General features: G+C 41.5%; 1 protein-coding gene across 3 annotated transcripts in view; it reads right to left on the bottom strand.

Moving 5' to 3' along the window:
* Positions 1-4,378: 4,378 nt before the first annotated feature.
* Positions 4,379-13,852, bottom strand: part of CDH8 (cadherin 8) — a 156,709-nt gene continuing 147,235 nt past the window's right edge. For 2 of the 3 annotated variants that reach the window (XM_038148047.1, XM_038148048.1), the window contains 2 exons: positions 8,684-8,935; positions 4,379-6,445 (listed from right to left, as the gene is read on the bottom strand). In XM_038148047.1, coding sequence (XP_038003975.1) covers positions 5,952-6,445; positions 8,684-8,935 — 746 coding nt within the window. In that variant the 3' untranslated portion in view covers positions 4,379-5,951. Of the gene's footprint in view, positions 6,446-8,683; positions 8,936-13,852 lie in introns of those variants that run through there. The other variant, XR_005258253.1, reaches the window with a different exon arrangement.

Raw genomic sequence — 13,852 nt, 5'->3', positions numbered from 1 at the left:
GATACAAAATGAGAACCCAGTCCAGATTCAGCCATCATTTTGCCACACCAGTTACCAGTGCTGCTTTTCTGGCTGTTTATTCCAGACTTAACAAATCAGAGCATTTCCACAGGAGTAAAGGAAGAAATCTCTGTGTTCCTCACCCCCATGGCATGAGTCTGTATTCAGACTGGATGAGCATCCCTGGCAGTGTCCAAGGCCAGGCTGGACAGGGCTCAGAGCACCCTGGGATAGTGGAAGGTGTCCAGCCCATGGCAGGGGGTGGAAAATGATGATTTTTTTTGGTCCTTTCCAATCCCACCCATTCCATGAGTGTACATGATGGTACAAGAGTGTACAAGATGGTTGGCCTAGGGCCTCCTGATGAACAGGAATTTGAGCTGTCAGAGTTAATTTGTATTTTGTGAGTGTCCAGAACAATATCAGGGCAAGGTACTACTGCCCCCATTCTAGAAACGCTTCCTCCAATCATGGAATAAAACAGGCAACTTCTACTCATCCCCTCCCTCTGCCTGTGGTCTCACAAACCTCCTTCAAACCAGAAACAGTGGCAGGAGAAGAAGGGGAATTTTCTAAGTTATTCTATATCCCCTCTGAAGAGAAGGCTGAGATTTTCATGTTGTTGATTTCGCTGCTTTAATGTTTGCAATGTGGGGGGGGAGGAAGAACAAAAAAAGAAGAGATAGTTGTGCTGCAATGCTAATGAGCCCATTTACAAGGCTCTGCCAGCAATGCTGAGCTTCAGCTCGCTTTTATTAGCCATTTTGGAAGATGTCTTAGTTGCAGTTGCACAAAAAGCATTGTCAGGACTTTTATATTTTCTCATTTTGAATACTGTGGCATTAGCTGGAGAGGATCTGGTTCTGCAGCTCATAAGCCAGTATCAGTATTGTATAATACAGCAGCTAGACTCATTTTGCAGTGTGATTACAAAACCCATCACTGTGAATTATACAGCACGTTAAATTGGTTTCCACCTTCTGCAAATCCAGAATATTATCTTGCACAAATAGTATACAAATGTAGAAATAATACAAGTCCAACTTATCTGAATGATAGAGCACAGAGAGCTTCATTGCTCACTCCATCAGTACTTTCTATTTTCTGCTAATGACACGTGCTGTGGTCTAAAAGCAAACTCTAACAGTGTGAATGTGAATGAGTGAATGCTCTCATTTTAACTTTTTTCATTTTTATTTTTACTAAGCTTCAATTTACTAGAACATTCTGCCACTGCTAAAAACTTTCCAAATCTGAAAAATAATTTTTCGAGCAACCTTTTTACATAGAATCACAGAATGGCCCACTTTGGAAGGGGGCTTAGAGCTCATCCAGTGGCACCCCTGCCATGGCAGGGACACCTTCCACTGTCCCAGGCTGCTCCCAGCCCCAGTGTCCAACCTGGCCTTGGGCACTGCCAGGGATCCAGGGGCAGCCCCAGCTGCTCTGGGCACCCTGTGCCAGGGCCTGCCCACCCTGCCAGGGAACAATTCCTCATTCCCAAGATGCCATCCAGCCCTGCCCTCTGGCACTGGCAGCCATTCCCTGGGTCCTGGCACAGCAGTTCTGATGAACTTTTGATGAACTTTCCACTTGTCTTGATCAGAAGCACTTGTGAATGTCTGCTGCTAATGAACATTTTTTTCTATTATTTATATTTTTCTATTAATTAAAAAGCGCCATCATTAGGTTCAGATTTTTCAGCATAATTTAAATATTGGATGAGTATTTAAATTCGTATGAGTACTCAGACTGTTCAGTCTTCCCTGGAGGAGGAAGGGAGCTTGGTGAACCTCACTCTCTGGGGTGAGCTGCATTTTCTAGTCCCTGCACTGACCAGCTGAAAAAGAGCTACATGGTCTTAATGAACTTGCTAACATTATACTCCCAGTATTCCAGCTCAGGATAGATGTGGTGAAGAGAGGAGCAGGCAAAGGAGGAGAAACAGCCAAACAGCTCCCTCAGACTGAAATTATATCCCAAGAAAACCAGATACAGGAAAAGGCTACCTGCCAAAAATTTCTCCTGCTAGACAGACCTTGGAGAAGCTTTCTAAACCCATTTTTCAGTTCTCGAATCCCATGACCATGCAGGCTGTTAAAAAAATTGCCACACACATTTGTAGGTAGATGCAACCGCATGGATGTAGTAGAGCTGATTTATTTTTCTCTTTCCATTAAAATCAGCAGCTCCATCTCTAGCAGAGCTGTACAAATAGAGTTATTCCAAGCAGACTATTTTGCAGACATCCTGTCTGTTCTCCAGACTGAGAATTGTCACTGCTGTGCTGCCACAGAGCTGATGGGATTTGGAGTTGCCATAGTGTTAAATGTTTCTCCTGTGATCAGCAACTGCTGATTTAAATGAAAGTCTTGAGCCATTTTCTCTCTGTATTTCACAGTCATTTCAAAGTCATCATAGACAAAAAGGTGTAATGATACCAGGTAAAAAATGTATTTAAATGAGCTTGCTGTGATCTGATTTCAAGGCCAGAGCACACAAACAGCCTCTGCTTTCAGCTGCTGTAAAGGACAGGACACGCTGAGGACCTCCAGCCATCCGAGTTATATTTAATAAACATGTACACACATTCCCTTCACAGAGCTTTCGTGTTGAAAAGCCTGAGCTGAATTTTGTGTCCTTACAATGTGCCCAGAATTCCAGCTCTCGTGGGTGCCATGATTTACAGTGCTGTGACAAATGATGTGAGGCACAGCCAGGTGAAGGCAGGCCAGGATCAATGGGGCTCTGAGGCACTTGGCACTTGTAAAAGATTTTGAATATTTTCTTCTCAAATTTATCAGTATTAATAATTCTAATTTAATGCATTTTCCTTGACACTTGCAATGAGTCAGTTGCTAATTAAAAGTTGTTGAAAAAGACGAATTACACGTTTACATGCTTAAAAGGAGTGTTGCTAATATGTCTAAATCTAGATGTGAAATGTAGAACAGTGTGATCTAATCCCCCTAAATACTGTTGTTATCCAAAATAATTCTATGCTGAGTTAATTGTCAAAAAAGGAGAAGTACGGGAAAACTGAATGATTGACATTTAACCCTCTAACATGTATTGGTATAAATTTTATATCCAGATTACATGGAATTAGTTTGCAGAATTAATAGTTTCCCTTCGGTGGGGAGGCAATGATGCAAGAAACAGCACATCTCTGTTGACAGGTCAGAAATTCATTAATTCTTTTTCTCCCCTTTGCATTGTAGCTATTCCTGTTTAAAAGCTGTAGAAATGCCCAATTTCGAGCTCTGCCCAGCAGTAGTGACTCCCATCTCTTTTTGACTGACAATGATGAGATTTCTGTCATGCTTTGCCTCTCCTACAGGGCCAGTGATGGGATTTTTTTCCTGGAAATCTTATTACTGAATGCACTGTCCGGGTCTCAGATGGAACTTTCAATCAGGAGGGCAATCAGAAGGTTTTCCATTTGTGAGTTTTCCTACAAAACAGCTCTGCTAAACTCTCCAGTGTAGCCTCTCACTCACTGAGTGCCTTGCCCTGAACGCTGAGGTGGCCCCAGCCAATGCCATGATCCATGTTCACAGCACCATCCCTGGCCCCCAGCACAGAACCTGGCTCAGTTCCCAATCCCTTTCCTGTTTAAGCTGGTGTTGGATCTGCCATGGCAGCTCAGAACAGCCTGGCACCCAGAGCAAGTGATGAGTAAGTGTGTTTGGTTTTTCTTGCAGGGAGTTACAGAATATGTTAGATTTAATTGAAATCTCCAGGACGGCTTCTTTCCTACCCTTAGAGGATTTCACTGTTTAGTTCAGTGTTTTGCCAAAAGTTTTAGATTCAATTATTCAAAAGCATTTTTGTTTTACTGCAGTGTAACTTAAATGTACCGGGCACTTCATGAATTTCAATAAAATCTTTATAATATATATCAAAGTGGTATTAATGTATTAGTTGCTCACAGACTACAGTCATTAAACCAAGCCGTGCTGCAGCTAAAGCAAAGTCAGTGTTACCATTGTTTCTGAAATACAGGCAAAATTGGGGGTGATGTGTTAAGAACTCCTTGTTTGCAGAACAAGTGTTATTGAGGAACTTTAAGTCAGTGGGTTGTTTTAACCAGCAATGCTTTAGCAAAAATCATGTGAGGTTATTTTTCAGCATGGTGCAGTGAATCAGACACTCATAACTCCTGTGCTGCCATCACTGTCAAAATTCTGCAATCACTGTCAAATATTTCAAATATTCTCCTTTTTTTTTCTTTTCTTTTTAAAATTTTGTCTGCATTGAACTAATAAATAAATGATTTTGAAGAAACTACATTCCTCCAAAAACTATGAAGTTATTCCAGCAGATTCATTTCTGCAGTGCCCAGGTAAACCTGAAAAAAAAGTAATAACAAGAAAAATATTTATAAAAATATATTTCACAAAGTAGGAAACAATACAGGAGTTTCTCTGAATACAATACATGGAGTAAATAAACAAACAATAATATAGCTTCAAAACAAAGTAGAAAATTAAAATGATTTGCATGTAATACGTAGTTTTCTTATACAATTGCTACTTCTAAATGGCAAGTTTGCATTACAAATTGAGTACGCTTGCAGCTTCTAGTGTTCTTTCTCTGTGTGCAAGAGCCCTGGTGCATCACTATGAATATTATAGAAAAAAAGGCTAATAACAGAAGCAGTAAAATTATGTACACACTGGTTCCTGCTCTAATACAGTGGAGAACTATAAGCATGTTTTTTTTTTTTTTTACTGTACTGTGTTATGTGTGGATTTCTAAAAGTCTATAGTTTAAATATTCACATGAACCAGTTTACTTCCAGCTGTTTGTGCTTGTATTAAAAACACCAGGTACTAGATTTATGAAGAAGATATAAAACTGTCAAAAGTTTTCTCTGGCAATGTTTAATTCCTGCCAGCTTTCTCTTAAAATTCAGCTACTGCAAATGGACAGGGAACTGCTTTAACCTGCAATAATTTGTCATTTTTCTTTTCAAAATGTACATGTATGAAACATTCATTATATATAGAAAAAAAAAATCTAACTGATATAATTTAGTTTTCTTCATAATCTTACTCTATAGATTATCAGTCTTAATAAATAAAAGCAGTAATGGACATCAATAAAATATTTATTTCAAAGATTAAACAAATAAATTCGATCTTTAGCAATAAAATCAGCAATTCTTTCATTTATGTAAGTCCATCCCATTTCACAGTTTTTTCTTTCAGAAGACGAAGCTCAGGGTTGATCCTTCTTCTAGAAAAAAAGATCCTTTTGTGAAGCAAAGTTTTGCAGCCCTGCCTCTGAATCTCTACACATTAGTAGTATTTATTACCCATCACTGGAATGGATTAAGAACATGTGAATATTTTAAGGCTTGACACAATATTTAAAGATGATATTCAGTCTGTGATGGCGTGGCCAACAATTACTGTATGTACAATGGATGGTCACTGCACAGTAGGAGCCAGTAGGAATTGGCAATGCTATTTCTGCTCAGCATTGCTAAGAAGACCAAGATATTGCTTTGAACATTTCTGTGGCGGGATCTTTGTTGGCAATACAGAAACAAACCTTTAGCTTTACACATACTGGGCAGGAGCTACTGTTCAACAGCAAATCCCTGCAAGTCCATTTCCTAAGAGAGCACCAATTTCTTTTTTGTTCTTTTCAATTCACTGAAGATAATCAAAGATCCAAATCTCCATCTTCAGAGTGGTCAAGTGAATATCAAATATCCAAAGACTTCTAGACACTCCACATACTTTACTTCACACTCCACAAGACTTAACCTCCTAACATATACTTTTTTTTTTGGTTCAACATTACAATGTAGTTGATTTTATAGATGACTGGCGCTAAACTTGCCTCTAAAACAAAAAGCCACATTAGTTTTAACTAACAGCAGTGGCCCTAGAATATTACATGATCATTAAGTCAACAGGGAAAAATTTTGTAATCCACTGTCAAGTTTCTTTGTCACTTTCTCCAACTGAGTAAAGTTCTCCAAGTCTTTTAAAGCGAGGACCCCATTCACTGAGGTAGTCAAAATTCTGGTCTGAGTCTGATGTGGAGGACTCCAAGGAGCTAAGGGAACCAGCTGCTGACCCCTTTCCTTCATAGCCGTAAATCTGGATAGAGTCATATGGCGGAGCTGTGGGATCATTATCAGCTTCATGAAGCCTTACATTAATAAATTCATCAACATCAACACCATTAGGAACAGGTGCAAGACCCTGCCTGGGCATAAATTGAAGATCAGGCTTAATATCCTTACGAGGCAAAAATCCATTAATTCCATCTGGATTTTGCAAAGTTGCAATGTCAAAGGCTTCTGTGTCTTCCTCTCCACCTCCTTCGTCGTCATAGCGAATGATATTTTCCCTCACATCTTCATCATCTTTGATGATCAGAGGCTCATTCTTGTGTCTTCTTAGTGTCACAAACAGCACCACAATGACTGCAAAGAAATCACCACAAGCTGGTTAGGCAAAACATTTCCAACCCAAACACCACATGGTGAGTGCAGCTGGGGAAGGTGAGAGGTTGGTTTTTGTGGGATTGGGAGTAATAAGGGTAAAAAGCTGAAAGGCCTATGACTTCAACGCCCTTCACATGAAGGAAATTTGATCAGAAGCTCTGATCAGTCATCTAGTCTTTGGTTATCAGCTCATATTTACATCTGAAGCTCAATTTTATAGAAGCAATAAGATTTCCCATACTTCTAATTTTGAGCCTTGACTTTTCCCTTTGGAAGTGATGTCGGGCTATCATTATTCACATAGTCTATAATGATCTACATTAGTGATGGTGTTTTCAAAAATTAGAGGATGTTGTTCTGAAAACATAGCTCTAATGGCAGAAGGAAATCAGTGTTTTTTCTACCTGTTGCAAGAGACTCCTAGTATATAACTAAAAAGAGAGTGAGAAAATAAGTGAGATAGAAAGAGCTCAGCTCAATTTCAGAATCATGGACAGATGCATAAAAAAACTCTAGATGGGTTATGCTTATTTTTGCAGTTTAATGCTTAAACCTCAGCATTTACTGATTTACTGATATAAATCTCAGCCACAAAGTGAAGCTGCAAAGTGCAGAAATAGAACTCTCCTTTCACTGTTCTCTTCCTCACTTGTTTGATGTTGTATACAAATGTTGTATGTTTTATTAAAATATACTGCAGTGCTTATCTTGTAAAGCTTTAGTGTCTCTTGTGCCATTGCAATCCAGAATAACTCGTAATAGAAATATACAAATATTAATTTATATATATAATGGAAAGAAATAGAGCAATAAGAAGGCATCCAAAGGAGGGAGCCCGGGCTGGGGAAGGGCCTGCAGGCACCACCCAAGGAGTGGCTGAGGGCACTGGGCTGGGTCAGCTTCAGCAGAGGGGCTGAGGGCAAAGCTCCCCGGGGCTGTAGGGACAGCTCTGAGCTCTGCTCTGGGCCAGGGACAGCACCCAGGGAACACTGGAGCTGGGCAGAGCAGGCTCAGGCTGAGATCAGGGAAAGGTTCTGCTTGCCCAGAGATGCTGGCACTGCCCAGGCTCCCAGGGAATGGGCACGGCCCCAAGGCTGCCAGGGATGCACAGGGGGGATTGCTGGGGGGTCTGGACAGGGACAGGGGCTGGGTCAATGATCACTGTGGGTCCCTTCCAGCTCAGGACATTCTCTGATTCCATGATTCACATGAGTCTTAGGATATACAACATTATCTATTTCCCATCAGGTGTAGCCCACACTGTGTTCACCTTGCTGCTCAACACCCCGATGTGATTTTCAGCTTCCCATTCCACACCTGTTTATTCTGTAACTCATGTGTGTGACTACTTCAATACAGGACTTTGTTCTCTCTGCTTCTGTCCAGCTCTTAGGACATGAGGGATTCGGTCCTACTGCCTGTGGCATTCACATTCTCTGAAAAAATCCCTTCACACAGGATTTTTCTCCTGGGAAGATGAGAAACCTCAGAGAAAAGGAAAACAATTCTTATCTCATTTGCTTCTCCTCTGCTTTGCTCATGGGGAATGTGTTTGGGGATTGTTTACCCAAAGGGGATTTTCTGATTGCATTCTGCTGTGAGTTGTTTTCACTCTTTGGCCAATCAGGGCCAAGCTGTGTCGGGACTCTGGAAAGAGTAATGAGTTTTCATTATTCTCTTTTTAGCATTTTTAGTAAGTATCCTTTCTGTATTCTTTAGTACAGTATAGCATTCTTTAATATAATATAGTATAATAAAGTAATAAATTAGTCTTCTGAGAACATGGAGTCAGTCATCATTCCTGCCATCGTTGGGGCATTCCCTGCAAATACAATGACTGCAAGCACTGCACTGTGTCAGTGCTGCTGTGCATAGTGTTGGACTGGACTGTCCCTCCTCCTCTCTGAACCTCACAGCTCCTCAGAGCTGGCAGACACTGGGGAAATTGTGAAATGGGCCGTGCCACAGGCCAGGCCATGCTGTGGGCTGGTTTGTACCGTAGGCCGTGCTGTGGGCTGTCCCACAGGCCATGCCAGAGGTCAGGCATGTACCATGGGCTGTACTGCAGGCTGTGCCGCAAGCCAGGCCGTGCCGAGGGCCATACTGCAGGCCATGCCACAAGCCAGGCCGTGCCGCAGGCCTTGCTGTGGGCCGGGCTGTACCACCAGCCCTGCCATGGGCCCAGGCCGTACCACAGGCCGTGCCACGAGCACCTACCGAGCAGCAGGATGATGCAGGCCAGGATGGCGATGAGGGCGCCCATGCTGAGCCCGATGGGCAGCACGTAGGCCTCGGCGTTGCAGGACTGCACGGTGCCGTCGCTGCTGCAGCCACACACGCGGATGGTCAGCGTGCCCGTGCTGCTCATGGGCGGCGTGCCGCTGTCGCTGATGACGATGGGCAGCAGGTACACCTCCTGCTTCTGCCGGCTGAAGCCGCTGTGCTTGGCCAGGATGCTCAGGGTGTTATCTGCAAGGAAAAATCTCAAGATGCATCAAGGGAAATCTAGGTTGGAAATTAGGAAAAAGTTTTTCTCAGAAAGAGTGATAAAGTTCTGGAATGGCTGCCCAGGGGAGGTGGTGGAGTCACCATCCCTGAATGTGTTAAAAAAAGCCTGGATGTGGCACTGGGTGCCATGGTTTAGTTGAGGTGTTAGGGCTGGGTTGGACTCGATGATCTTGAAGGTCTCGTCCAGCTTAGTCATTCTGTGAAATCTGTGAAAATGGCAGCATCTCAACACACAGCTTTTCCTCAGTGCCTTCAGGAGCCTCAGCACAAAGATTCTGTGATCTCCTTTTGTCAGCAGCACGTGGCACAGAAATGCCTCCCCTTCCTGTCCAACTGCCTCAAGTGCAATATATGCATTTTGTTGTGTGATAAGAAGATCGTGATCCCTTATTTCTCCTCTGCATACAGCACTACAGATACCTTCCCACCACGAGTCACCACTGTTTTTTCCAAGTCACACAGTCATAAAAATCCAGCCAGTAAAACAAGAGAGAAACAAGATGTTAAAGAAATTCAGACTTAAAGCATATTCACCAATTAACACAAATCTTCTTTGCCTTACAACCACAAACTACACATTTTCCACCGCTATAAAAGATTTTTCCTTTTTATATAAAGACAAAAGAAAAGCTAAATGCATTAGAAGTTGTGGGCCTAATTTTAAGAGAGCTAAACATTTATTTGACCTCCATGAAGACAAGAGAGCAAGCCAGGCTGTATCTCCCATGGAGGCAGACAGGAAATGAGTCTAGGACATCTTACCTCTGCACACATATGCAGGAAGTTAATTTTGGAAATATAAAGAGGCATCTGACTGCATGGCATCCTACACAGCCACAAAGTTACAGAGTTAAATCTCTCAGAATCACACAGTTCTCAGTTCACCAAATGAATACAAGTTGATTTTTCATAGGGTAATCACACAGATTTAAATTTGCATAGTTATAAAAATTACAGATTCTACGCAGTTATAAACACACATATATCAAATATCAATAATCTTGTAGTTGTCATAGTGCTCAGGTATAAACCATGATTAGTGGCATGTCAAATATGCAGAAAATTCAGATTTCTTTATATACTTAAATAATCTATAACTTTTAACTGCTTTGTTCTGTGGAATAAAATAATAGTTCAATATTAGAAATTATCCTAACAGAGTGCATGTTGACTTGCACTAGTTTGCTGTTTGTGTTTTGTTTAAAAAAAGTGATTCAGAGGCACAGAGAAGAGTAATGTGTATATATGTGTGTGTGCGTGTGTGTGTGTGTGTGTGTGTGTGAGTGTTGCTGTGGAATCCAATGATAATTTAAAAATAAAGCTGCACTTCCTGTTTAGAAGAAGGAGGTTTAGAAGAAGGAGTTGAGGTTCATTTTCCTGATGCATCATGAGCAAAAGAAAGCCTCCTGATACTTTATGCTCTAAAACGGACATGTGCAATGCTAAATGTCATTCCATGGAAGGAAGGAAAACACTGGGAGTGCTCATATGACAATAGGCTTCTCCTGAAGATCGGGTCCCTTCCCACACAAACATTCTGCGATTCTATAATTTTCTATCCCTTCCACAGCAGAATCACCTACCAATCATGTTTACTTGGCCTAGAGAGGCCAATAATTTATATTGCAGATGATGTAACCATTTCAGCATTTTTCATAAATTTAGATTGTGCAACACATGAAGGTCAATCTAAAAATTAACTCCTTCATAAAGCAGAATAAATATGGTTACTTTGCAGAACAAAAAGTATTCCTGATAATTTTCTTTTTCCACAGGAATCCTGAGGTTTTATCTATTCCAATTGGAAACAGTCACATCAAAACTGATGGCACCCTGGAGCTAAATAAATAGTCTAGTTCTTCCTTGTGCCCTTTTTAAAATGAAAGGAAGCATATGTGTTTACTGAAGACAAATTTCAGGTATAAGCTCTTAAGAATTCTGACAACTCAAATAGGACCAAAGTCCCTGATGACACCCAGTGTCACATGTGCCAGTGTGCTGCAGTGGAAAAGTCACGTGTGTTTGAAGCCAATAATTAACACACATTTGGAAGTGAACAAGCCCTGCACTCCTCCTTGGTTGAGTGTGCCAGAGGTGTTAACACATGTGTGCAAGTTAAACCACTTCCAGTGCCATCCTTGTTCTCTGCAGGGTAAAAAGGGAAAAGTTATGTTGGGAAAATAGTTCTGTAGCTCAGTTTCCCTGAATATGGGTGTGTAAAGCTTTATAACAGTGATCTGCAAAAGTGACTACGTGATCTGCAAAAGTTCCTTTTTTGATAGTTTTCCCCCTCAGCACCTCTCTCTGTTTTCAAATACTGGAAAATAAATTCATCTGTCTGCTGTCATTCTCCTGCAAAATTAAAAACATCCCAGCATAAGCTGCATCCTTAATCCTTTTAGTTTGACCTTTCAAAAGAGAAAATAACTATGTGGTGCTCAATTTCCAGCTCTTTCTTTGAGACAAATCCCCCTCAGAGGTGTCACATCTGTAGTCATTTATTTGGAACTCCAGGGACTTTTACAGTTCTATAGCACAGTGCTCTAAAATCTGTACTGATACAGCCTGTTCCTTCCTGTGAACCTGCTGCATTCCTTCTCTGCCCAAGCTGGAGCACAGGATTGATTGCTGAGCCCAACAGCCCTGCACTTTACAGATATGCAAAAGAGGGAAGGCACCTGCTTTAGGAAGGAACTAAAAAAGAGAAGCTGCACTTGTTGGGAACAGCTTCAGATCCCTTCCATCCTCCTGAGATGCTCACTGCCATCCTGTCTGCTGCAGAAAATTCTAATAAGCCAAAACCAGAGCATAACTGAGTAACAAAAGGAAGGGTGTAGTCTAAAGAGACAAATAGAAGGGGGCAGAAGAAGTGAGAGAGATGGAGAAAATAAAGTGCTCACCAGTGAAGCTTTGCTGAGTGTAAGAAACCACCTGGTTTCTTGATTCCTGGTTGGAATTGATAACCACCATAGTTATCAATTCAAGTTCAGAAGTAATGAGAGAAAGCAAGAGAGATGCAAGGTAGTTGGGATATTAACTGTTAGTTAAGTGCAAAATAAGTTGCAATGGCTGGACAGTCAGAACTATCCAGAAGAGATGTCAAACGAGAAGACAATAACTTTCTTTTCTTACAGATGGATTGTTTGGTTGGGTTTTTGTTGTTGGTTGGGGTTTTTTTGTTTGTTTGTTTGTTTGTTTGTTTTTGTTAGAAACCATGTTTGACTAAAAGTGAACATGTTATGCCTGGAAACAAAAGAAACTGACAAGCAGAACATAGAAAGCAAAATGAAATTACCAAATTGTTTTGCCAATGGGTGGCAAGTCCTCCATTTGACTTAGGAATTTTGTTTAGCAATAAATTCTTTTTCTTTCATTGCGATGTCTTAAAATAAATATACCTTGGTGTTGCTGGAGATGTGGAAGAACAATGACTCCCTGGGTTGACATTTTAGTTGGTTCGTAGAACTTGAAGATAAATCCTGGCAGCTGATCAGCAATAAACTCAATTTATCTGCTTTGCTTTCTCCTTTCTGGACATTCCAGAAGGAGCCTCCTCCAGGAACAGCGTCCAGCGCTGCTGCATCAATGAACCAGGCAGCAGGTGCTCAGCAGGAGAGGGGACAATCACCTTCCCTCATCTTCCCAATTAACCCACTGATCCTTCATTACAGCATTGCTCAGGTTGTTTATTTATTCATGGTACTTTTAGCAAAACAAGGAAAAGCACGTGCAGAAAAGCCCCAAAGCTCCCTGCTCACAGAGCTCTGAGCTGTCTGCCACAGGCACAGAGCCACTGAGAGTGTTCCTCCAGCCAGGAGGGCACATCCAGGAGGGGCTTTGACATACTCCATCAGAATGAGTCTCCAGGAATTCTGTGCCCTTCTGTGGGGAAGGGGCTGGGGAAGTTCATGGAAATGCCTGAGCCCTATAAAATGTAAAATGCCCTCTCCCAGGTGCTGTACCTGCCACCCAGGATGGACCAGGAGCTGCATCCTGTCCTGCAGCCTTCAGGAATGCTGTAAAATCTTAATAACTCTCACAGCATCACTGTCAGGTCAGAGAAACAAGGCTCTGGGCATGCACAACTACAGCTCAGAGCTGGAGCTCACTTCTGCCCTTTTACATATAAAAAACCTGGTGGCTCAGCTCCCTGGCTGTCTCTCAGTCTCTGAAATTTACAAGCAGATTCTTGAAATAATAGTGAAAGGGACTGTTTTGGGAATCTCTCCCTCACAGCTGGAACAAAGGATGACAATGCAGAAGGTCTTTAAAAGATGTCCAGTGTGGTTTCTAGACAAAGGTAGTTTGCATAACCACAGCAATTACCCCAGGGCCAAGTGCTTTCTGCAGATTCCCCAACTGTTGTCAAATCTCCCAGATCTCTTTTGAGGCTCATGGATGAACAATTTTGAGAAAATGTAAATGCAATCATTTTAATACAAAGCTACTTCTGGATTTTTCTGGACACGAGTGACTTTAATGGCATCAACAGCAATCAGGATGCAGGCAGGAGTCTCCCTTCATCTCCCACTTTGTCAAGAACGCATCTTGCAATTTTAAGCCAGACAATAAAATAAAATAACAGAAGTAAAAATCAGAAGCAGTGAGTTTGCATCTAAGTGTCATTTTCTCTGCACACTTTATTGCAATTCTTTAATTCCCTTGCAATCCCTAATATGTTGAGATCAGTGGAGTTCCCTGCTGTGCCACCTTACACCTACAGAATTCTGCCTTTCTTTTTTTATCCCTTTTATAATGTCCTCAGAAAGATCAAATAATTAGTGGTATTAAGGGCTTTGTGGTAGAAGTGGTTATCTATGCTGGATATATTAGTTATGTGAAGAGGGAATTTTAATTGGAAGCTCTACAGCTGGAAAC

The sequence above is a fragment of the Motacilla alba genome, chromosome 11 (assembly GCF_015832195.1).
Source record: "Motacilla alba alba isolate MOTALB_02 chromosome 11, Motacilla_alba_V1.0_pri, whole genome shotgun sequence".
NCBI lineage: Eukaryota > Metazoa > Chordata > Aves > Passeriformes > Motacillidae > Motacilla > Motacilla alba.
The sequence above is the reverse complement of the archived record's forward strand: the minus strand, read 5'-3'. Positions and strand labels throughout refer to the sequence as shown.